The sequence below is a fragment of the Bombus impatiens genome, unplaced genomic scaffold (genome assembly GCF_000188095.3).
Source record: "Bombus impatiens unplaced genomic scaffold, BIMP_2.2 scf_0396, whole genome shotgun sequence".
NCBI lineage: Eukaryota > Metazoa > Arthropoda > Insecta > Hymenoptera > Apidae > Bombus > Bombus impatiens.
The window spans coordinates 1,154,781-1,178,650 of record NT_176815.1 but is presented as its reverse complement, the minus strand read 5'-3'; the positions used below and the strand labels follow the sequence as shown (position 1 = coordinate 1,178,650).

At 26.1% G+C, this 23,870-nt stretch overlaps 7 protein-coding genes across 9 annotated transcripts; 5 read left to right on the top strand and 2 right to left on the bottom strand.

The window, feature by feature from the left end:
• Positions 1-237: 237 nt before the first annotated feature.
• LOC100742151 (transcription factor E2F4) lies at positions 238-2,971 on the top strand. The gene is made up of 7 exons (XM_012386568.3): positions 238-448; positions 763-872; positions 986-1,259; positions 1,350-1,567; positions 1,806-1,915; positions 1,986-2,033; positions 2,119-2,971. The coding sequence occupies exons 1-7, from the start codon at positions 341-343 to the stop codon at positions 2,226-2,228; spliced, it is 978 nt and encodes a 325-aa protein (XP_012241991.1). The 5' UTR covers positions 238-340; the 3' UTR covers positions 2,229-2,971.
• A 303-nt stretch (positions 2,972-3,274) lies between these two features.
• Positions 3,275-5,319, top strand: LOC100741910 (mpv17-like protein). Of its 2 annotated transcripts, none has more exons than XM_012386572.3 (4): positions 3,275-3,564; positions 4,170-4,441; positions 4,516-4,647; positions 4,730-5,319. In XM_012386572.3, the coding sequence occupies exons 2-4, from the start codon at positions 4,184-4,186 to the stop codon at positions 4,973-4,975; spliced, it is 636 nt and encodes a 211-aa protein (XP_012241995.1). In that variant the 5' UTR covers positions 3,275-3,564; positions 4,170-4,183; the 3' UTR covers positions 4,976-5,319. The 2 variants fall into 2 exon arrangements, with proteins under 2 accessions (XP_012241995.1, XP_033177053.1); XM_033321162.1 differs by lacking the exon at positions 3,275-3,564 and adding an exon at positions 3,675-3,790 and having other exon boundaries at positions 4,730-5,070.
• A 77-nt stretch (positions 5,320-5,396) lies between these two features.
• On the top strand, positions 5,397-7,674 carry LOC105680875. The gene is made up of 5 exons (XM_012386566.3): positions 5,397-5,500; positions 5,739-5,911; positions 6,109-6,423; positions 6,500-6,727; positions 6,809-7,674. The coding sequence occupies exons 1-5, from the start codon at positions 5,467-5,469 to the stop codon at positions 7,256-7,258; spliced, it is 1,200 nt and encodes a 399-aa protein (XP_012241989.1). The 5' UTR covers positions 5,397-5,466; the 3' UTR covers positions 7,259-7,674.
• LOC100742029 (leucine-rich repeat-containing protein 28) lies at positions 7,535-10,325 on the bottom strand. 2 transcript variants are annotated; one of them, XM_033321160.1, is made up of 8 exons: positions 9,972-10,325; positions 9,706-9,890; positions 8,884-9,370; positions 8,622-8,808; positions 8,359-8,517; positions 8,031-8,225; positions 7,700-7,945; positions 7,535-7,645 (listed from the first exon to the last, which is right to left on the bottom strand). In XM_033321160.1, exons 3-8 carry the CDS (start codon positions 9,251-9,253, stop codon positions 7,579-7,581), a joined length of 1,224 nt encoding a protein of 407 aa, XP_033177051.1. In that variant the 5' UTR covers positions 9,254-9,370; positions 9,706-9,890; positions 9,972-10,325; the 3' UTR covers positions 7,535-7,578. The 2 variants fall into 2 exon arrangements, with proteins under 2 accessions (XP_033177051.1, XP_024223950.1); XM_024368182.2 differs by having other exon boundaries at positions 8,884-9,367; positions 9,972-10,324.
• Positions 10,326-10,436: 111 nt separating this feature from the next.
• LOC100743470 lies at positions 10,437-14,675 on the top strand. Its single transcript, XM_012386544.3, has 10 exons — positions 10,437-10,947; positions 11,475-11,859; positions 11,982-12,212; positions 12,336-12,751; positions 12,860-13,092; positions 13,235-13,386; positions 13,511-13,658; positions 13,775-14,003; positions 14,062-14,252; positions 14,390-14,675. The coding sequence occupies exons 1-10, from the start codon at positions 10,922-10,924 to the stop codon at positions 14,428-14,430; spliced, it is 2,052 nt and encodes a 683-aa protein (XP_012241967.1). The 5' UTR covers positions 10,437-10,921; the 3' UTR covers positions 14,431-14,675.
• A 980-nt stretch (positions 14,676-15,655) lies between these two features.
• Positions 15,656-19,369, bottom strand: LOC100741793 (annexin B9). The gene is made up of 7 exons (XM_012386542.3): positions 19,224-19,369; positions 19,007-19,058; positions 17,905-18,286; positions 17,630-17,782; positions 17,290-17,463; positions 16,580-16,761; positions 15,656-16,093 (listed from the first exon to the last, which is right to left on the bottom strand). The coding sequence occupies exons 2-7, from the start codon at positions 19,034-19,036 to the stop codon at positions 16,040-16,042; spliced, it is 975 nt and encodes a 324-aa protein (XP_012241965.1). The 5' UTR covers positions 19,037-19,058; positions 19,224-19,369; the 3' UTR covers positions 15,656-16,039.
• Positions 19,370-20,385: 1,016 nt separating this feature from the next.
• LOC100741672 (ribonuclease H2 subunit B) lies at positions 20,386-22,655 on the top strand. Its single transcript, XM_003490112.4, has 5 exons — positions 20,386-20,854; positions 21,087-21,325; positions 21,452-21,737; positions 21,883-22,103; positions 22,181-22,655. Exons 1-5 carry the CDS (start codon positions 20,767-20,769, stop codon positions 22,271-22,273), a joined length of 927 nt encoding a protein of 308 aa, XP_003490160.1. The 5' UTR covers positions 20,386-20,766; the 3' UTR covers positions 22,274-22,655.
• Positions 22,656-23,870: the final 1,215 nt, after the last annotated feature.

Genomic DNA, 23,870 nt, shown 5'->3' with positions numbered 1-23,870 from the left:
CCTTGTAATATAAGAAAATATTTGTAACAAATTATAGAGCATAGACACTGAAACTAAATAAAACTGATCCAAATAAAACTTTGTAAACTTATTTAAAAATATATGTCTAAATAAAAATTGCTATGTTATATTGCTTAAAATTAAAAAACATTTTAAGTGAAAATATCATTTGATAAAGCAGTAGTTTAGATAATAAAGCAACATTTTTAACGGTATGTCGACACTAGAGACGCGCTTATATTTAAATACTTCTTGCGCATTAACTAGGATGGCGTCTGTGGTGTTGCGGCAATTTCGAAGGGAATAGTGAGTTTTGAAAATTTTGACAACGACCTCGAGGATGGCAGATAATCAACAAAGTAGATTTGAAAAGTCCCTTGGTCTGTTAACAACTCGTTTTGTCACTTTATTACAGAAAGCGAAAGACGGTGTTCTTGATTTAAAAGTAGTAAGTGCTTTCATAAACGCTTAAGTATAAAAAGTTAACCTACTTGCTAGGTTAAGTTGTCGCGGGCGTACACGCCATTTCTAGCTTGCGGGAATTTTGAAATAAGTTTCACTGAAGTCAATATTTCATATTCATTCACGATATGTTTTTATCGTAGATAATTTCTATGTCGCAAATTAATTTTATTTAACATTACACAGTAAAAATGTTACTAGTTTTAATATCTCAACGTGCTATCCTACATAACCTAAAAGATAGAACACAATTCACGATTGTATTTGATAACGTATGATAGCAATTTTATAATGTTCTAGGCAGCTGATATCTTAGAAGTTCGACAAAAACGACGAATTTATGATATTACTAACGTTCTTGAAGGTATTGGACTCATTGAAAAGAAAAGCAAAAATAGCATCCAATGGAAGTATGTTTCACTTATGTTCATCCTTTATAAAATACTTTATATGCCCTTTAACATGTCACAGCTACATTTTTGTATATCTCATGTCTAATATAATGCTCTAAATATATTATCAGAGGAGCAGGTCCAGGTTGTAATACTCAAGAAGTTGGTGAAAAATTAACCGATTTGAAAGATGAAATAAAAAAATTAGAAGATCATGAACAATTATTAGATATGCATACTCAATGGATTCAACAAAGTATTAAAAATATAGAGAATGATTTAATTAATAGGAAATATGCATATATTACTTATGAGGATGTTAAAGAAAATTTTCCTGATGATTTTGTATTAGGAATTCAAGCTCCACCTGATACAGAATTAAGCGTACCAAAATATATAACACAGGTATTAATTTACTTTTAAAGAAATATATACTTGTGGATAATCTTAAGTGTATTAATATAAGTACATTTGATTGTATATCATTATTGCTAGACATCTGAAGATGATGAGAAACTAAATTATGAAATGTTTCTAAAAAGTAGTTCTGGAGAAATTAAGGTGTACATGATTCAACCAGAACTAGCTAAAACATATGATAATAAAATATTAGAAATGAGACTACAAGAAGAAGCAAAAGGTACAAAAAGAGGGAAAGAGGAAGAAGAGAAAAAGGAGGAAGTTAATGTTAAACCAAAGAGAAGAGTTGGAAGGTAAAAGTAGCTTTATAAATGTAAAAAAGTTTGCTCTATTCGCATCAAAAATAGTAAGATATTATTTTTGATCTGCAGAGAGCATAGAGTAAAATGATCTTTATAGGGGTGAATAGATATTAAGGAAAAATCTATTCTATTGGTATAGATCTTACATTTGCAATATGCTTCAGTATCAATCCTTTAAAAAGTCAATTATCAATTATAATTTAATTACAAATTTCACTTTAAATCTTAGGCCCCCAAAAGGAACCAGTAAGCCTGACCCTGTTATATCTGATGAAGATGAAGAGGATGATGCAGAATTAATAGAAGCAAAGATAGTACTTCGGGATGTTAGCACTTCAGGTAAATAATATTCACTCCTAAAACATAAATATAGTAAATAATATTATTCAATTGATTGATATAATTTTAGATATTGCTCAAAAGGACTTAGAGTTATTTGATCAAATTTATTCTGACAGTAAGTAAAAAGTTAATAACAATATCCGGATTGGACAATTGAATAAGTCATAATATTCACATAATTTTCTAAACTTTATTTTCAGTTTATGGACCATTAGTAAGATTAAGTCCTCCACCCAGTGAAAAAGATTACCACTTTAATCTTAGTGAAAATGAAGGAATTTGTGACTTGTTTGATATTACAGCAAAATGAGTAATAAGTTATATAGTTTAAATGATTGAATGGTTCAGACTGTGCCAATAATGTGCAAAATTGCAGAAAAATTTGTTGACAATTTCTAAAGGCTGTTCTATGTATATAATTTTAAAGAATGGATATGGATAACGATCATTGAATACATGCAGTATTTTTTTATTAGTAGAAATAAAAAAATAATACAAGTTATAAAGAAAAATGTTTATAACAATCAATTTTGTTGCAACTGTGTTTAATTAAGTAACAAAAGCTCCAAATATTAACAGATTCTTTATAATCTATGACGCATGATTTATTTCTATAAGTTTGTTTACAAACTTTATTCTTGTATGCATTCAATATGAAAAAATGTGTTTTTATTTATAGTTATTACATACAAGGAAAGTATCAAAAAGATAAATATTTTTATGAATGATATATTATGTCCAAATTAGCATTGTTTTTATAAGCTTTGTACATGTTTTATTGAATTACGTATGATTTTTTTACGTATTTGTTTAGATAACAATTATTTGAGATAATATAAAATGTACATTCTCTGTATAATTGTATGAATTTGTTCTCTTAGACCATGTATAAGATCATCATGATTTATTGTAAATGAGTACAGTGTATCTGTACTCTCTTTATAATATACTTCCCATGTTGTATATTGTACGTTTGTTACTGCATTCAATGACATTAATTAAGTTTGTGAATATTATAGTTAGTTAAGAAAAATAAATTTAAATGGAAACAAAGTTTAACTAAGGAAACCAAGAACCCATTAATTTACTTTATAATAAAGTCATGTTTTTCAATACTGTTATATATATGCTATATAATTATAGAAAAACAATTTATCTATAAATGTTTTATTTAAAACTTTTTTGCATCCATTTTGAGCGAATAGATTAAATCTCAATAATTAGATCTACATCTACTTCTTACTTCAAATTTCTCTGACGTCAGGCATTCCAATATTGTTTTGCTCTCATTACGCATTGTTATCGACATCATCTATTCATACGTAATCAAACTGTGATGTGTAGTCACTTATACGATATATGAAACTATTGGAAAACTGTACTCGAAAGACGCGAAATTACCAAGGACAGATAAGAATGGATCGAACAGTTTCGTCATCGCTGGTACTTTTGCGCGTGTCGAATATAAGTCTCGTCCCGGCGATTGCCAGTATGCGCGTGTTTCCCTAGTAGTGAATCATTTCCAGATGTATCGACCTTATAGAATTGTTGTTTCATACAAGTCCGCGGTGCAGCGAGCTTTCTCGCGTCACATTCAAACAAACCGCGGTAACATTATCAACTTTTTAACTTCTTATCAAAAAAAGGTATGCATAAAAAAGAAGTACGAATAAACAGATAATTTACATATCATAATTTTGTCATTTGTGAGTCTTATTGATGCTATATGGTATTATCATTATCATATTTGATAACTTATCAGAATATTTAAAAAAAGTAAACAGTGCAGTTTAGATGACAGTTTGATACAATAACTTGCATTGACATAACTTCCAAAAAAAATTTTTTCTGGATGTACATGAAAGTAGGTATATACGTATAATATATACATATATAGAAAATACAACTCTATCTCTGAAACATTGCACGCACTCTTTTGTTTGGCGCGCAGCATCATTCATTCTGAATTAGTTTGTCACGTGTCGTGAACAAAGAAATCATGAAATTTATCAAATCCTTTGGAACGAACTAATACGAATATAAATTACACAATGATATAGTACATATGCTAACACAAATACATATTCTAGACAACAGTAGCGTCAGTTTTTTATTTAATTTTTCAGATTTCAAACTTCAGTTAGTTTGCTTATGCGTTGTTTCATCGATTTTATAGTTGTTTATAATGAAGACCATTTAATAATATTATAATATTATATTTTATTAATAATCAAAATGTTTTATATTTCAGTGATTACTGCAAAAATGCGTCTTATTTTTATAAAAATCCGCGAGGTATCGAAAAAATATCCGATTGTAAGAGGAATGGTTTCTTATGCTGTCATATGGCCGACTGGAAGTTTAATACAACAAAAATTAACAGGACACGACGAATTAAATTATATGCAAGCATTAAGATTTAGTTTATACGGTGGGTTTTTTGTAGCTCCAACACTATATTGTTGGATGCGATGCTCTTCATACTTTTGGCCAAAGTCAGACCTGAAGTCTGCAATTACCAAAGTATATTAAAATTAATTGAAACAATTAGTATTCACAAGATGTAACGTTAAAGGTTAATAATATTTATTTTCTAGGCTTTAATAGAACAAGTTACATATGGTCCTACTGCAATGTGTTGCTTCTTTTTTGGTATGAACTTACTTGAAATGAAACCAGTGGCTGAATGTATTGAAGAAATCAAACATAAATTTTGGCCTACTTACAAAGTAAAATATATACATATGTAATTAATATAAAATACACTGACTACAAATAAGCAAAAAATTATAAGTAACTATTATTTTTTAGGTCGGTGTTTGTGTATGGCCCATTTTACAAACAATCAACTTTTTTTTTGTCCCAGAACATAATCGTGTAATTTATGTAAGTTTTTGTAGTTTAATCTGGACATCTTTCCTTGCATATATGAAAGCTTTGGAAGCAAAGAACTTACAAGATTTAAAAAGTGACAATAATTTAAAACACAAAAGTCAAAAAAGTATCAATGTTGATCAAAAAGAAGATAAAAATGAAAGGTTATCCATTATACGATAAAGATTTATATGACAGTTATTTAGCACAATTGATTAACTTACATACATGTATATGTATACAATATGTACATGTAAATATATCTGTATAACAAATTATACTGCACAACAAGGTCAATTACAATACCTGTTGTCTACAGTACAAAATGAATTAAAAGATTTAATTATGCATATATATATATATATATGTAGATAATATGTTTGTATTATAATAGGTATAGTTAAAAATTGATAACAGTTTAAAGTCATGAAGGTATGAAAGACATAATTTTATTGTTAAATTTTCGAGTGATATTTATTGTGACACTGTTGATAATAACTTATTTATTGTTAATAAATAATAAAAAATAAATGATTGTTAAACAACCATCGTCAAAATAAATTTTCATATTTTAGTTTTAAATTATGTATTTTACTTAAAAATCTAAAAGACTAATGTTTTATCGATTCTTTCTCTCGTTTTTCTATCGATTTTAAGTGTGTAGCGAATTCAATATGGCTTCATTGAAGATCAGAAATTCAAATCATCGTAAGTTGTCAAATGCAACTTAGTATAATTAACATATAACATAATAAGAAACATGTGATTTTTTGTGTATCTTCCTAAAAATATGCATTATTAGTAGTGAAAAGTAATTTGACTACACAAATATAACTACAATAATACGATATGAGGTTATGATACAAGATTAATAGTAGTGACTAAAATTTTGACTATTTTTTAAAAATACCGAACTTCTAATGCTGAGATATGGCCCGTTCTTCAGTATCAGCACAATGTGACTTAATTGCATCATACATGGATGGAGTACATGTTAAAATTGCAGAGGCCTATAAACCTCCAAGAAAAATATGTTTACCAGCTGCATATAATAATAAACTACCAGATGTATCCAAATTAACTTATGATTTCAATTTGGAACGATCAGTACTTGAGAAGGTTGAGTATTACTTTACATAAACTTATGATATACATTTATCTGAAAGTAATTTGCAGTTTACAATGCATATAGATTAATCCTATGATCTTTCTTAATATATTTGTATCATTATTAATTTAAATTTGGTTTCAAATATAAACTTGTATGTTAGTCAATGAAATAAATGAAGTATAATTTGCAATAACTTAATTTATAGATGACAGAATGGCGTAATGTTCGGCAAGTAAATAACAAAGCGCGGCATGCACGATTAGATGAGAAAAGGAAGAAACAAAAAACTGAATTTTCACCGCCACCACCACCTCCATTACCTGATACTACAAAGCCTATAAATGCACCTGTGCCTGAAACAACAATTCTTACTCCACAGCCTTTATCTCCACCTGCCAATGATCTTCAAGATCATGTGAAAGCAAATGGTCTTGACTATGCTGATTTTGATAATGATACAAGCAGTCCATTTGATAATATGGAATTAAAAACAATTAATGAAATGGAAGAACTTGCTCAGGTTAATAAAATATCTCTTAATTATTATAATCAAGAAGTGAATCATAATCTTAACACATATATTGTTCATATTTTAGGTATTACAGCCTACATCTCAATGGATACCACCAGCAAAATTAGAGAGTTTATTGAATGATTTAAGTGTTAATGATAAGTCGAAAATTCATGCACAAGAAAAAAATGATAATGTCAAAAATGAGACGATTGACCAAGAACAAGTTAATGAACAAGAGAATGTCAAACATCGTAGTGTATCTGCGATTGTACAAGAACTTCAAAGAGATTTAAAAAGACCACTCATGGAGGTAATAGTATTTTTTATAAAATGTAGCATACTTTTGAATGATTTCAATTTTTAAATTACTTATCCATTATATGTATAATAGGATTGGAAACCTTGGCCAAATTTAGAAAGTCCCGACACTAGCACTCATGAAACATTAAAGCAAGAAGAACCTATGTTAACAAATCAAGTTGCTATTATGAATTTATTATTGGATTTAACAGAGGAAGATAAAAAATTAGCTCGGCATTTGAGTGACATGGGATTTCCTTTATCGAGAGCTGCCCGTGCTATACGCGAATTAGGTGGTCAAGATAATAAAAAAATTGTAGAATATTTATTGGCTGTGCAAGCTTTAGAAGAAATCGGAATTTCCGGAGAAGATGCTGAAAAAGCTCTTGCTCTTACAGAATACAATCAAGAAAAAGCCAAAGTTTATTATGAAAATCTATGTGTCTTACGAGATTTAGGTTTCCCTGAAGAAAAGGCATCTACTGCACTTTTAAAATGTAATATCGACCGCGATAGAGCTTTAGATTTCCTAATAGCGTAAATATAGAAATTTATAAAAAATAATTATTAGAATGGTCTAAACAAATTTTTTACTGCACAAAAAGTAAAAATTTAACATGTAAAATAATTAAAAATTAAAATCCTAAAGAAATATATTATTTTAAAAACAATTATATAATAAATAAAATAACTAATTTTTTCATATGGTGGGAGTGCAAAGTACTAGCTATTATAAGATAAAATAATATGTAAATGTTTTGATATTGGAAGATTGATACAAAGCTTTTTACTCTGATTTAAAACATTAAACTTTTATTTTTTTAATGCAATTTATTTACAGAATTATTTAATAAAATATCATTAATTTATACAATGCCAAGTATGCCTGATGGTCATATTGGAATGTTTAGAAAATTCAGCTGCACATCTGAAAAATTAAAGCCATTATCATACATGGATCTATATATAATACTTATCTTACCTTTTACAACAACACAATGCAACTGTTGTTATAGACTCTGTGTAATGGCTAACACCAACAATGATCCAAGCTTCTGTAAATATTGGTTGTTGACATTGAAAATTCACACAAATACTAGTTGGACCATTCATTAGCAAATTACATGAAACATTAAAATCAAGTTTCTGATAATTTTTTATTGCAATTGGTTCATATTGAACATTTATGCTTATAGGTGATACAGAAATGTTAAGTGTATGTTTATATCTAAAATTCAGTATCAATCAGACAATGTATTCTTAGAATATCAAATGATATTAGAAGTCTAAATTTGCTAAAAATAAGCAATTACCTTTCAGTATAAACTTTTCTTAAAGCTAACTCCCATAAAGAAATAACTTTATTTTCATGTATATTATGAACTTTTAAAAGCTGGCGTGGTAAATCAATCATGAGATCAGTATCTTTTTCATGTAAAGCATCTATTTTTATCTTTAATTTTATATTTGTATATAATGTATTGTTCTCACAATGGGTTGTAAAACATCTGTGATTATATATATTTATAGATTCAATAACAAATGTAAATAAATTTGTTTTAAAGGATTTTAACATACTTTAAGGTTACATTTTTCATTATATTATTTTTAAATTGTATATACTCTATAAAATGTACATACCTATAGCCCAAGATATTTCTTTGACTTTGAATATATGAATCTTGAATTTGAGATGTTAACTGATGAAGAAGTGGATAAGACAAATAATTCAAATATATATTTGCATCAAATCTAATGCAAGGGGATGATACAAATCCATTTAATGGTAAATATCTTAGCCTACATAAAAATTATTCTGCGTAAAATAAAAGCATTTGAAATGTTAACAAAAATCTATCGATAATAAAATATAATTTAATGTAATAATTATTTAATATAACAACCTGTTAGAGCATACTGAAATTATTGATAGTTGTGGAGATAGAGTCAATCTGTTTGGAAGTTCTTTCAAACAATTGTTATCAGCACTTAATTCTTTTAATTTAGGTAAGGAACCAATCCATTCTGGTAATGCAACAAATTTATTTCCAGAAATAGACAAAATTTCTAAGTTATGCATTTGATTCATTTCTATAAGAATTATATACAAATTCAAGTTAAATGAAGTTATACATTTGATATTTCTTATGGCATCAAACAACTTACCAAATGGTAATTTGTTAATAGAATTATCATTTAATAACAAAGATTTTAGGCTAACTAAGTTTCCTATAGAAGGAGATATTTGTTCTAATTTATTAGCACTTAAATCAAGAACTGTTAATTGAGTCATTTGACAAAGTTCTGGAGGTACTTCTTTGATTAAGTTTCCATAGATATATAAATTAGTTACATTAAAGAGTTCTATAATCCATGGAGGTAAGGTAGTAAGTTTATTCCATTTCAAATATATTTCTTGAATGTGGCCGCCATAGACCCTTATTGCTTCAGGAAATTCCACAAGACCTCGACAATTCCAATGTAATATTACCTTATTTTTGATTTCTTTCACCATTTCTGTAGAATCTGAGTCCATTTTTAAATAAGTTTAATCAAAATTGTTTTCATACATAAAATTGAAGAAGTAGATTCTGAATTTCTGAGGTTGGCAACCAACCTTCAAGGCATGTATGCTCAAAATAACTTTGGCCTGCTTGAAAGATTTATATTAATAACCTACTATATAACAATATTGTTCTATAATGTATTTTATAACTGTTTTGAATTTATAACTGTATATACATTTACAATATACTCATTTTCTTCAATAGACACAAAAATGAACAACATATAATTTCTTGAAAATATTTTAAATTGCAATTATTTTGTAATAGTTAGTAATATTAAAGTTGACATTTCTAATACAAATGTCAAAATATAACAATGCCATTTATTACAATACATTATTCATTTGATTAAATACAATTTATTAATGAATATATTAAAAAAAAAATTTACTTCTATTTCACATTACAAGTTTGTACTTACTGTTTTCTTAATAATGGTGAAAGAAAGTGGACACTAGGTAAATAATAATACGTTTTTGTATTATATCTGATTATACATTTTGTTTAATTATATTTTATGAAATATCTTATTAAAAAATTTGGACTCAACATATTGTGTAAAATTTTGCGAATAATATATATATGTATTCATATTGAAGACAAATACTAAATGTAAAACATATTTTTATAATTATTTTGCATATGAAAAAATGTTTACGTTTATTTCTTGTCAATCGTGAATCTTACCGATAGCTTGTACACACCATAATAATTAATATATATCGGACATTATTTATTGTCACTATACATCACTTATATATAGGTTAAATTAATTGATTTAACCATGGCACGATGAAATATAGCCAAAAGTATGACCAGAAATAAGTAGAGATCATCAATGCTTATCGGCGAAATTTTGCTACAAAATGGACACTGAGGGCCTCTCGCGGTCAATGGCTGCACTATCAGCACATCTCGTCACCGGTACACTTGGGAAAAACGTACATATGCACGGCGAGAGGAGAAATGTACAATCGTGCAATCTTGGCTATTACTTTTGTACAAATTTATAAAGTTTTTACTTGTATTTATTCAGAAGGAAGAAACATATTTATTTTTGAAAACATAACTATCAATTCTTACATTTTTAATACCTACATTTCCCATTACAAACTTTTTTCTTTAAAATCATTACAGATTGTTTCTTTTTATACGTGGAAACCTATTTTTACATCATGTATTTTTTAAATAATGACATTAGTAAGAGGTATAGCAAGATAAAGGGGTTAAAACTGCACCATTCACCAACAGCTTACTGAAAGAGAACATCGTAAAGCAATTATGAATTCTTTACTTCGACACAAATGTAATTAGAGTAAATAGAATACGATGTTTATGATAGTAAATTTGTAAAACGGAAAGTATAATAAATTTTGTGCATGTCAATGACTATGATAGTTACGTCTTATCTGTTATTGTCATACCTGTCATCAGGGGGTTATCAGAGAGCGTTGCGTACTTTAAATCTATAAATTTAGAAACTAAACGCTAACGACTTATGTATGATAACCTCAATTATACAATTTAAACAAATTTTTGATACAACAGAAAAGAAAAAGGTCTATAAGAATAATATGATTTAAAAAGATAATTTGAGCACATGCAGTTCATGAATAGTTTATTTTAATTTATTAATCATGGATAGATTTTCAAGTATTGATTGGTAAGTACAAAGAATCATTTTTAAATATCTTAACTTATTAAGAATTAGTATATATTTTAATCAGCAGAAACTACCAAGATTATTGCTATTTTTTTACTTTAGCAGAAAATAGATGATATTTATCATTTTAATGAAATTTATGATTCATACCATAAACACCATAAATTTTATTTATGCAAAACAGCAATTTTGTATTTTTTTACTTAATTTTCCTATTTTTTTCAACCTTATTATGAATTATATTTTACTAATAAAATAAATTATTTTCCATATGTTTATGTAATAATTTATAAAAAATATTATATTATCTTTATTAAAAATATGTAATCTGTTATATTATTATGAAAGTTTCTATTCTTAATTACATATTTGAGTTGTTTAAGATACTTTGCCATAAAAAAATGTATGTACATGTTAAATACATTTATTATTATCTAAATATTGATTATTGAAATTGTTATAAAATAATTGTAAATTTCTAAACTATAATAAATAAAAATTTTAATATTATGTATCAAATTTAATAGGAATACTGCATTGGAAGACCTAATAGATAATACTTTTGTTAATGAAAGAAGATTAGAGAAAGAAAGTGTGATGTATCGAATTATGACTGGGAATTTCAAAGATCCATTTAAAGATATTGAAGAAGATTACAAGAATGTTAAAATCTATCTAATGAAGGATGCTGATCTGGACTTAAGTAAAATGGAAAAAGAATATGAACCTAAGCACACAAAAAAGACCAAATGTTATATACCTGGTATTGTTAAACCAATGTTTAAAAGTCTTAAGAAATCCAAACTAAACAAGGAACAACAAGCAATGTGTTTAAGAGTCTTGTTAAAATTTTCAAAATCTGATAAACCGAAGCTAACACAAATAGAGAGAAAAGAATTAAAAGTATATATGGTACTTAAAGCATAATGTCATAAAAAATTATTGAAATTGCTCTCTTAATAAAGAAGTTATAAATTAATTATAAGTAATTTTAAATTATTTTCTATAATATATAATTATGTCTGTTATTGTAGGACTTACAACAAATAATATCTAAAGAGCAAGATGAATTTTTGGAGTTTGCAAAAAGTAAATGGCATGAAAGATCATTTAAAATCACATGTGAAGATTATATAAATTTACATTGGAAATTAAAGTTACAATGTATTTATAAATTACCTAGGTATTACGCTGAAATAACAAGCATTCCATTTGTAGCAGATAAAAATATTCAAGTAAAATTTCTTTCTAATTGTTTACAACTGGTGAGTAATACAGATATTATTTATAAGTAGTTATAAATAATGTATATAATTAGAGATGTGGCTAATAAAAACAATATATTATGTTTTATTGCTTTACAAATCTTTTTTTATTCTTTTTTGAAGGGTAAATTACAAAAGATAGTGTTGCCAACTTTTAGTAGACCATGTATGCTACATATAAATTCAGAACAATTACAAAAACGATTTCTTCCTGAAAAAGAAAATGTCAAAGAATCATTGATGTTTTTTAAACTACCTGTAAGTGAAGATGCAAATTGTCAAAAATTGGCTGAAGATAATAATGTAGATTTGGTAATTTCATCCAGTGGTCTTAATTGTTTAGTAAATAATATTGGTCCAACATATTCAAATTCATGGATTTTACCCATAGTCATTAAAAGGCACAATGATAAAAATGTTATCTACATAGATAAGCCAGCACCCCCAGTTGCAAGTACTATACCAGAAAAAAATACTTGGGTGTATAAATATATTCTGAAATATTTTTTTATTGGTACCAAACATTTAGCTTTAGAGAGGTAAGATAGAAACTTATTCTTTCCACATATTTTTATTTAAATTGTATTTCTCTTTTTAATTAATTATGAATAATATTACAATTTACACCTTTGACTACATAATAATAGTAATGAAGATGATAATATATTTGATGATGTTAATTGTGAAAAACTATTAAAATTAGAAGAAGAATATGAAAATGCTTCAACAAAAATTAACAATGAGTTATCTTCAAATGCACCAGAAGAGGATAAAAGTTTTGAAGAAATTTTAACTCAACAGAATCTGACAAACTGTGAAGAATCTTTGCATACAACTGCTTCTAATTTTTGTAATTCCTTTAGTTCTACAAGTAATGAAGGTAAAAATATATTTAATATTTATATAAATATATGTCTCCTAAGTTATGTCTTCATGAAAATTACTAGTTATATAAGCTATAAAAACTGAAAAAAGAACAAGTAATAAAAGCATTAAAAGTAATCAATTTTATGAATTAATAGATATACAAGATGGAACCTCTGAAATGATGGAAAATTGTGTATCATATAACTTGTTTACAATTGGACCACTACTTTCAGAACAGAATGAATTAATGAAAGACGTTATTAAAGAATATAAAATGTTAGTTCGAACAAAAACACATGGGGTTGAGGTTTGTGTTTGCTATGTAAAATTTAATATACTTTTAATTTATTGAAATGTTTTTAAAAGGTCTGAGGAAAACAGTTAAAATTAATAATATAGTGTTGAGTTAATTATTTACCTTATTTTTACAGATTTTAGAGGATGAAGTACAAAGATTATTATTGTTAACACCAAAATTAGAGCATCAGCCTGATCTTGGTGCTGAAGCTGTAACATTAGAAGAAGCATTGAAACAATGGGTATCTTTGATATTTAGGCCTCATACAGTTCTAGCTCGAGGTAAATTATTTGAAATCAACAATATCAGTATAATAAATTAGTTGTGTTATATTTGCATAGAAATATGTTACAATAATACACCCAAAAGTAATGCAATGTATGTATATTTATTTTAGTTCGAATATCAAGTGAAACATCAGAAATATTACAAATAGAACATCGTACAGCAATATCTATAAATAATGAAATTAAAAGACTTTATAACACGAAAGTTGAAAATACTTTGATAATTTTACATAATGTTATTCAATCTCTTGCAAATTTATCTCCAGGACGTTATATTTTGAGACATACAATAAGAAATGGAGCATTTGCTGCTGTTTTTAAATCAGCAGAAAGTTCAGGGTAAGTGATCGTAAAATAATGTATTATTTAATTTTATTGTCCCATTATCTATTTGCAGAAAAAATAATCTTGATATTCATACAATTTATGATGAAATATTTCACACTTTACCTAGTCCACCTTGGATTCCATTAGACAAAACCTTACCAACTCCAATGCTTAAGTATTTTGAAAGAATGCCAGCTTTGTTTTATCCATCGAATAATAAAACATCTTCTGTTAATAAAAAACGCACCAAATGTAATACAGGTATACGATACTATATAATTATGATTATGAAGATAGCTATAATTAATGTTATTAATATTTTCTTAGGATTAGTATACAATACTATATAATCATGATTATGAACATAGCTATAATTAATGTTATTAATATTTCCTTAGGATTTGTACGTAGAAGTTTAAGAAATAACAAGAAAAAATGATCAGTATTCAATATCAACATAAGAGGAGAAATACATTTCTTTAACAAATTAGCTTTTTCTATTGGTCTTATTTCTCTACTTAATATACAAACACAAATTTTAAATTTTATATGCTGCCATTATTATTTGTTTATTACAGTAAGATCTAAAGTCTGATACAATCTGTGTTACAAATGTATACACTTGATGTAATTTTAATTGTTTTTTAACTTTAACTATAATAAATTGCTATTGCATCTGTATAATCTCCTGTATCTTGTGTGAACTACATAATATAATAAAATATAGCAGAATATAACACAATCTATCATATATTATGGAATAACAAATAATATATCGTAATATACAGTTTCGGATCGAAATAAGCAATACATTCGAGACTATACTGGTACTATATGGCTTAATTTTATTCTCGAATGAGACAAAAAAGAACACGAAGAAGGAATGAGAGGCTTGAGATAACGGCAATTTCATAAAGTGATCAGTCGAGCAGTATATAACACGTCAGGATCGCTAATATTAGAATGAGAAAGCATTATATATATTCTATTCGTTTTCTATTAAATGATGTCACTATTCATTCGATCACAAAAATGTATGGCTTCTTGCTTTCACAGACTTCTTACTCGTTTCGAATCTCTCACTCTGTCGGCGAATTCAAGTGAAGAAGAGGAGATAGCGAGTTGCTTATTTTGAGTCAGAAACCAGTTATTATAGGCAAAACTTATTTCGAGATAAAACTGTAGTGTAGTATATTTCAGATTTGATTTCAGTTCTAGTATCTTAATTATCAGTCGTATACATTTTCTAAGGTTTCTTAAGGTAAGATAGGATAGTGAAAAGAGAATTGGACTTATGCTATCTCCCCTTACTATGTTCTCTGTATGTTTTTTTATTATTGTTTTTTATTTGAGTATTTGCGTTGCGTTAGATGCTGTAAAGTTTGTATATTTAACAAGTATTGTCTTTTTTTAAATAAATATAAAATAATTTTTTAAACGTATAAAATAAACACTATTAAAAGTAAATTATGTTATAATAATGTTATGTGTAAAATTTATAAATATTGAAATTAAATGTTATATAAAAGTATGTTTGATAAATATATAAAACCAGAGAGGAAATTTCCTCTCTGATATAACTTACACATATTTCAAGACTTATATATCTATAAAACACGGCTAGCCACTAAATATTCAACGTACTAAATATATAATGTTTAACATTTTAATATATTTATATTCATAAAGATCTTTTTTATAACAATTTGTACAAATAGTAGGTTTTCATCGTCAAATATACATATATATATAAACATTTTTAATAAAAAATAGTATATAACTATGCAATTTAGTAAACTAGTATATTTCATAAAAAATAAATTTTAGTATATCATAAAAAGCACAGTATAGCACCATAAAGATTCTTCCGAGATTCCAAAATTGTGTAAAAAATATAGTAAAATGCACAATCCTTTATACCCATATATTTAATTAATAGATTGATGTAAAGCAAAAGTATAAGCAAAAGTGTGCAAGACACTCATCTTTTATTTGAGCCATAAATATTATTAAAGCTTTGGAATTTATCATGAAATATTTTCTCTTAATTAAGTAGAAACAAGTGAGAGTAAAGCCTTTTTGTAATCTCCAGATGTATCACCCTAGAACAGAAAATTTAGGTATTAATTTAAACATTAATATTCAATTGTATGTGATGTAATCTGCAGTTAGAAATTTTTATTAGAATGAAATTTTTACTACTTTCTAATTTTAGTACTATGAGCAAAATTTTTGAAATCATATATAGTTATCTTTAATTCTTTAGATACACAGAATAGCCCATTATACATCTATGAGATTATTTACCTTAATGAATAAGATATAAATCCGAACATACTGAACTAAATGTTTGATCGATAATGTAATACATATCTCATGAGTATGAGTATCATCTGAGCATCGCATTACTTAATTAAAGTTAAAATCAAGCTTTACTTCTATTCTATGTTTTTTTTTAAAAACAATTTTATTTATAGAACTATATATACAGTGTATTGCTAGAAATATATTTTAACAACATACTACAATACTTTACTAACTAATAATATATCATAAAATATTGAAGAAAGAGCAATATGAATACATACCGCAATCCAGCTTTCCAATGATTTTCCATAACGTTCTTCAAAAGCTTTTTTAATATCACCTAAATCAATTTCACTTCGAGAAACAATGATGCGGATCAATGTTCGATCCTTTGTACCAATACCATGCATACTGGCATATAATCGCTCAGCAAAGAAACCAACTTTTGATTTTACACATTTTACTGTTGTATAAAAATCATAGCATTTATATTAAATTATATAAAACACAGTTCTTAAATTAAAACATAAATATATAGTATATAGTTCAATAATGTCAATACTACAATTTCATTGTACAGTGTTTCCCACACATCATTGTAATTATATTCAAAATCAAGAAGTTACAAATAGATAGAGCATTGTTCAGATTTCCTACAGCAAAAATAAATTTTCTAGTGTTTATTAGACATTAATAAACGTACTACAAACGTACAGATAAGGTTTTTCCAATGAAAGTGAGTCTAAGTAAGATCATATTTGTACTCATTTTAATTAGGAAGACTTCATCCATCTATTGATAATATTCTCATAAGAAAGAGATAGAAACTTTTATTTCTGTTATGCACTTTTTGCTCTGTTTTCTTTAATAATCAGTCACATGACTCTGAGGACCTGATCTAGCAAAATATGATGAGGGTGTATTGAGAATATGACTGTTACAATGATCCAGGGAACACTGTATTAAGCATTTCTATAAACAAAATACTGACCTATTCCAAGGAGACCCTTCTCAAGGCTTCCAGAAAACTCTTTCTTAATAGCAACTTCAATGTCATGACCAGATATTTTTTCATATTCAATAAAAGTCTGTCTTAATTGCTGATAGCTACGTGTTACTAAAATAGCATTAAACTGTGATTCATCTGTGCCCCATTGTTTCTCACCTATACCAAAATAAATAATTATGTTTCAAGTAAATATATTATATTACTTATGGTTAATAATTCTTATATCAAAACAAAACACAGATTTCTTTTACTTTATTAATAATTATTAAAAATAATCATATAATCCTCTTTTATTAAAAATAGTTTGTATTATTATAAATACCAGCTTCATAAAGTGCCTGAGCATCTGCTATAGCTTGTGCTTGATCTATTCCTTGATTTTCATCCCTGTTTGCTTGAACAAGAGAAACTAATAATCTTTTGAAATGTCCTGAAGTATCTCCCTTTAATTCACTTTCAAGAGATTTTCCATATACTGTTAAGAACAAAGTATTTTTGAATTAATAAATATAAATGTTTTATATAATAGTCCTATATAAATTTATATTAAACTTATTTTTCTAAAATTTAATTAAAATAAATAATTGCTAGACTTACAGTTCTCATAAAATGCTGCAATAGTACGTATACCGTAATTACTCAATGTACATAAAATTTCTACAATTGCTTCCTCATCAGTTCCTAATCCACTAACTGCATCATGTAGTTCTTTAGCATAATAATGAGGTAACGGTGTCATAAGAGCAATTATAACATCTTCCAATTTCCCTGTTAATTCACTTTTTAAATCACTAACCAAATCTTTTCCATATAAAGTTTTATATGCTTCAGCAATTTCTAATCTCTGAACAATTCCTCTCCTTGTAAGTACATCAATAATAGTTTTTTCATCAGTACCAAAACCTTTCATTGCTTTACGCAACATTGTAGCATCTGCATTTGCATCAAATGGTTCCGCAGGATATACCGTTGGAGTACACTATAGAGGATTATTTCTTTTATATCATTTTAAATAAATTAAAATATTTATAGATTTATATGTCTTTATATTATACAATTCATATATGAATAATAATTATCTTTTTACTTAAATCATTATTATAAGCTATCAACAAGTTGGTACTATGATATGTAAGAAATTTAAAAAAATATAATTTATTAATATTAAGAAAAATGTTTGTTATCATTAAATAATATGCAAATTTTTGTCTAATATATATATTTTAGTAAAACAATATTTAGTGAATTAAAGCAAAAAACATATATTTTTTAAATATATACCTAAAATTAAAAAGCTTTTTTATATTAACATAATATGGAACTTATATCTAAAGTGTGTGTGTAGATCTTTTTTGAAAGATATAATAACTCTTATATATAAGATATAATAAACTCTTTTCCATTTAAATTAATTTTCTATATTCCAATAATTCGTGCTAAGGACATAAGTACTTTATTGCAAATTATTATGATATAAAGAATTTATAACACTAATAATATTAAATTTCTAATAAAGCATAAACTGTTTTATAAATATATATTCATAATACGAAGAGAAGTTGAACGCTGATTGATTAGCTCAAGCGAAGCAGCGATAAAAATACGGTCGATCAATGCTCATACCAAAAATAGACTAATCTTAAAAGCAGTCATTTAAAGAATGTTTTAAGCTTCTAATAAATAATTAAGAGATACTTACTTTAAACGGATAATACTGTTGTTGTGACATTTTTGACTACGCAGGGAACTGCTTAAAATAAATAAAGATAATTGTTAGTTAAATTGATCAATACCAAAGAATAATATAAATATCTATATTGTACATTGCAATATAGTCTATAATATTATTTTTTATGTTAATTTATGCTTATATGCATGAAGATGTATTTACAATAAAAATATTTTTAAAAACTTACCAATAAACTGTTTCCGAAAAATAAAAACGGAGAGGAGCTTTACGTTTGATAGCCGGCTAACCAATGATGGGCACACCCACTTTCGCATCACGTCATGTATATACGTACATAGTTCTTTCAAGGTGCTTACTAACTAGAACGTGAGTAATGAGTAAGAGAAAAAAGGCCACAATGCTTCCAATGACATCATAACGGATACTATATGTATAAACGTATATACTTATTCTTACATATTTACTTAATCATTATGAAATCAAGATTCGGAAATGTCATCAGTTAATGTATTTTGTATGTCTTCTTATGTTTACTAAATTTGTGTTACACCATACGTGGATTTTTAAGTTTGAAATTATATTGTTGTATTTTCTTTATACCCATATAATAATAGAATAACTATAGTTCAATTGGAAATTTTATAACAACTTCTTTCGATAATTTTTAGAAGGTTATTCGACTTTCACAATTTTTTTGTTTAGTACATTCTATATTAGCAACTCTTACAAAAAGAAGAATGCAATGTAATTTATTTTAATAAATTTCTTTATTTTCATTTGTAGTTAAATATTATTTTTGTCTGTGTAAGGGAATATCAACAAAGAAGGAGTTCCAGTATCAAGTTATAAGTGTAAAATATTCAAATTTACATTTTTTATAGTTTACTTATTGCAAAAATTTAAATTTTATACATCCAAATAATTAAATTATTTTCCTGGTATTTATATAATATAATATTGATGTATTACATAAGATTTAAACATTTAATCGGATCATCTATATAAAATATAACGAAACCCGCTGATTTAATTATTTATATATAATGGTAAATTTATTAAAATTATGTTAGTTAAGTGTGGATGTTTTTATACAGATATATTTACCCGATATGACTATTGTGAAAGAAATATACATAATAGGATAGAGGATATTTATAATTGTTATATTCCTATATACGTAAAATTTAATATATATATGCATACAGGAAAAAATAATAAGCGTAATAAAATATATAGTGTTAATCATGCTATTGAATTAAAATAGATTGAAATTATATTTTTAAACTATCAATATATTTTTATATATGTAAACATTAAAATGTGTTTTATACAAAATTACATGGGAATTAAATATACATATATCATATCAGTAAAAATGACATATGTGTAGTTTAAATCTTTCACACTAGAGTACGATTTTCATGTATCTTTCTTTTTTAAAAGATGGCTCATTAGCGCGGTAACGCCTCTTTTCTGCTAATACTCCGATCATCGACCATTCACTGATGTTCGACTACGCATCGAGATTTCAAATGTTGTTTCCTACAACATTGGCGGCATGTCGCGTTTAACCTGTTTATTTATTAAAAGAGATACACAATATAATATATTTCAATTATCTAGTAATAAGACGTTACAATTTGAGGGTTCTACGAAAAATGGCTGATCGCTAAATTTGTTGTGTGTATGTGCATTAATACAAGGGGAAAATTCTGTGAAAGGAATAAATAACCTAACGTAATATCGATTTGTGTAAAACGCGCGTAAATATGCCGCGTACCAAAGCATCACCAAAAAAATGTGTTAAAACAACAAATTCACATCCAGGCACAAATACATGGGTTTTCCTAATGAAAGGTGCATAAATAAAAATTATTTCGTATTTAAATTTCTCTATTATATATTATTTATAACCGTTAGACATATACCAGCACTACCCAAGATGATTAAACTTATTAATAATTATAAATATTTTCCTATTATTTATTAATTTTAAATATTTTCCTATTTCTTACTGTTTCATTAGTTATACTATATTTCTTAATAATATATTCATAAAATAGATCAACATAATCTCTATGCCTTCCAGGTGATAGTTTAAATAATACAGATGGTGGTGTACCTGATGTTATTAAATTAAGACATCCAGCTACAAATCAACCTGCAATGTTTGTATTTAGTCCAGGCAATGTAACAGTACAAGAAGTTCTGACATTTGATGAAAATAAAAGGTCATGGTTTATAGATGATAATGTAAAATCTGATGGAAAGTTACATTTATCTACTCCTATTGATCCAATATTTTTAATATTACCTTATTTAAGAAAGGTAAATCTCCATTATTATATTTTACTTATTATTATATATGTTAATCTATTGTGACATAATGTAGGGATTTAATTGACTGTTATGGGTTTAATATTCTAAGTAGTAGTAAAAATATTACACTCGTAGTCACAACAAGCACAACCATTAGAACAATGTCTTTGGGATGAAGATTTTATAGAAACGACTCGTCTTACTCAATGTCAGAATTTAAAACTGACTCTAGTCGCTGACCGCAAGGGAGATGAATCTTTACAAGCTTATAAATTTAATGAAGAAAAAGCATTAATCTGGTTGCATAAGAAAGTGGAAAGAGTAATTGAAGTATTAAAACAGAAGGGCATTCATGTATCACAGGGTGCTATTAGTGCTACTTATGTTAAAAGTACTAAACTTGAAACTGCTTCAGAAGTGGGTAAGATATGAAATAAATTTCATGCATGAAAAATTTTAGTAAATAGCAAATTCAATTATTGTTTCAATAAACATTCAGAGATAAAACAATATCTATTTATGTTGGGATTAGGAAAAAGGTATTAATATACTCATTTTTTGTTTAGAATATTTAAAATATGCACATGGCATTGTATCAGAGTATCTTCAAGAAGATTTATCAAAAAAATTAGCACAACATTTAAATTTAGCAGATGAATCAGAAAATAAGAAACGGAAATTAAATAGTCCTAAAGATACTGTTGAAGAAAAGAAACCTAAGAAAGATACAACTGAAAATGAATCAGTATTAAAACCAAAAACACCTGAGTCAACTAAATTAGAAAAGGTAATTTAAAAAAGGGTACTTGTATCTTACAATGCATGTTTATAACATAGGTTTTCATGATGTATCTTTTTATATAGCCTCAAAAAGCTACAATTGGTAAGAAAGAATTAGCTAGACAAAAAGCAGCAGCTGGATCCAAGAGCATTACTAGCTTCTTTAAGAAAAAATAAATTTTAGGTAATTTGAGAAATCTAAATATATAAAAATTTTTGAAATTTCAAATATTGCAATATGTATACACTCAAGTTGTAGCACTGTTATTCAGAACCAGGTTCACAACATTGTAAAAATATCTTGAAATATTTTAAATAATTGTTTAACCAATAGACAACTCTAATCAATAAGCAATTTCTTAAATATTTTTTAATATATATGTTGCAATCTCTCTACATTGGGGAATAGAATATTTAAGTACTTATTATAATTTTGGATGTACGTAAAATATATTGTAAAAAACATAAAAATTTTGAAAATAGCAAGTTTGAACATGTAAAAGTATTGGTCGTGTTCACAATACATTATTTTTAAATTAAAAAATATATTAAAAAGTAATTTAAAATGGATTACTTTTAAATAGATAATTTAATATTAAACTTATATGATGTCTAACTCATAACGCATTGGAAAAAAATTCATTGTAAAATATCTTAAACAATCTGGAAGAATCAATTACCAAGGATCACGAAGGTGGCCTTAAATATAACAAAATCTATTAGTTATTACAGCAAATATACTAATTACCATTATTGATAACAAAATATCAGAACTTTTATTTAAATTTTTAATTCCGTATTTGAGATTGTGTATAATTGAAAAATCTAATTGTACAATATTGTTCAACATTCATCAATTTGTATTATTGAATGTTTCTACATGTAATTTCGAAAACTAATCTAATAGTACAAGCACAAAAATAACATCTGATTTTAACATCTCAAAGTTCAATATTTTTGTATATATTTTGTATATCCATATACAGTCAAATATGTCAATATTTGAAAGCGTTTGTATTTGTTTGGCATATTTTTACTGCTCAAAATAATTGTAATCAGTCATTTTTAATAAAAAGGTAAAATATTAAAAAATTAAATGTATCGTATATGTATTTAAAATATTGTTAATGTGATGTAATTATCAATTTTTGTTTCTATTAAAAGCCTAATATTAATATAGATATTTCAAGTTCCATCATAAAAAAATGAATAAAAATTTTAACATGTATTTTGTAGTTACTAAGAAAGTCATAAAATTTTAAGAAAAGAAACATTTCAATAAATTCAAATAATAAATACTAATTTGAACAATAGTATTTAATAAGCTTTATGTTAATACAAAGTGATATAATTTAATTTGTTAATATACTAACTTGTCTCAAACTAAACTTTGTTAAGATGATATTTAAAGTAATATTGAAGAGTCAAAATAGAAAGAATATGGAGTGAACAATATTTAGGAAATTAGTATTGTTCGATTTCACACACATGAGTTTTTAAGTATTTTGAAAAAAAGATAAATCAGATATGAATATGCATAATGAACTGATACTTAGTACTTAAATTAAGAGATTGAAAATACTTAGATTGATTCACTAAGTGAAGCCACATTAAAATAAACTTTGTGACATAATAAATACATATTTTAATCATTATTAGTTTTTTATTAATAGCAGTGATGAACGTTTTGACATCAGGTATTAATACTTTATAAATCACATTAATTATGAAACTCTTCTTATTTTGTACTAATTGCAAGTCCATTACCATTCCT

What these genes read in the sequence shown, in the direction of transcription:
- LOC100741793 (XM_012386542.3), bottom strand. Translation starts at nt 19,036, where the DNA reads ATGTCACAACAACAGTATTATCCGTTTAAA. An exon ending in AACAGTATTATCCGTTTAAA is followed by an intron (nt 18,287 to 19,006) that starts GTAAGTATCTCT and finishes AATCCTCTATAG; the next exon opens with TGTACTCCAACGGTATATCC. An exon ending in TGCAGCATTTTATGAGAACT is followed by an intron (nt 17,783 to 17,904) that starts GTAAGTCTAGCA and finishes TGTTCTTAACAG; the next exon opens with TATATGGAAAATCTCTTGAA.
- LOC100743470 (XM_012386544.3), top strand. Translation starts at nt 10,922, where the DNA reads ATGGATAGATTTTCAAGTATTGATTG. An exon ending in AAGAATTAAAAGTATATATG is followed by an intron (nt 11,860 to 11,981) that starts GTACTTAAAGCA and finishes CTGTTATTGTAG; the next exon opens with GACTTACAACAAATAATATC. An exon ending in AAACATTTAGCTTTAGAGAG is followed by an intron (nt 12,752 to 12,859) that starts GTAAGATAGAAA and finishes ACATAATAATAG; the next exon opens with TAATGAAGATGATAATATAT.
- LOC100742029 (XM_033321160.1), bottom strand. Translation starts at nt 9,253, where the DNA reads ATGGACTCAGATTCTACAGAAATGGTGAAAGAAATCAAAAATAAGGTA. An exon ending in AGAAAAGTTTATACTGAAAG is followed by an intron (nt 7,946 to 8,030) that starts GTAATTGCTTAT and finishes ACTGAATTTTAG; the next exon opens with ATATAAACATACACTTAACA. An exon ending in GCATTGTGTTGTTGTAAAAG is followed by an intron (nt 7,646 to 7,699) that starts GTAAGATAAGTA and finishes TTAATTTTTCAG; the next exon opens with ATGTGCAGCTGAATTTTCTA.
- LOC100741910 (XM_012386572.3), top strand. Translation starts at nt 4,184, where the DNA reads ATGCGTCTTATTTTTATAAAAATCCGCGAGGTATCGAAAAAATATCCG. An exon ending in TGAAGTCTGCAATTACCAAA is followed by an intron (nt 4,442 to 4,515) that starts GTATATTAAAAT and finishes TTTATTTTCTAG; the next exon opens with GCTTTAATAGAACAAGTTAC. An exon ending in AATTTTGGCCTACTTACAAA is followed by an intron (nt 4,648 to 4,729) that starts GTAAAATATATA and finishes ATTATTTTTTAG; the next exon opens with GTCGGTGTTTGTGTATGGCC.
- LOC100742151 (XM_012386568.3), top strand. Translation starts at nt 341, where the DNA reads ATGGCAGATAATCAACAAAGTAGATTTGAAAAGTCCCTTGGTCTGTTA. An exon ending in AAAAATAGCATCCAATGGAA is followed by an intron (nt 873 to 985) that starts GTATGTTTCACT and finishes ATATATTATCAG; the next exon opens with AGGAGCAGGTCCAGGTTGTA. An exon ending in TCGGGATGTTAGCACTTCAG is followed by an intron (nt 1,916 to 1,985) that starts GTAAATAATATT and finishes ATATAATTTTAG; the next exon opens with ATATTGCTCAAAAGGACTTA.
- LOC105680875 (XM_012386566.3), top strand. Translation starts at nt 5,467, where the DNA reads ATGGCTTCATTGAAGATCAGAAATTCAAATCATC. An exon ending in AAATGGAAGAACTTGCTCAG is followed by an intron (nt 6,424 to 6,499) that starts GTTAATAAAATA and finishes TTCATATTTTAG; the next exon opens with GTATTACAGCCTACATCTCA. An exon ending in TAAAAAGACCACTCATGGAG is followed by an intron (nt 6,728 to 6,808) that starts GTAATAGTATTT and finishes TATGTATAATAG; the next exon opens with GATTGGAAACCTTGGCCAAA.
- LOC100741672 (XM_003490112.4), top strand. Translation starts at nt 20,767, where the DNA reads ATGCCGCGTACCAAAGCATCACCAAAAAAATGTGTTAAAACAACAAAT. An exon ending in ATGGGTTTTCCTAATGAAAG is followed by an intron (nt 20,855 to 21,086) that starts GTGCATAAATAA and finishes TATGCCTTCCAG; the next exon opens with GTGATAGTTTAAATAATACA. An exon ending in TGAAACTGCTTCAGAAGTGG is followed by an intron (nt 21,738 to 21,882) that starts GTAAGATATGAA and finishes TTTTTTGTTTAG; the next exon opens with AATATTTAAAATATGCACAT.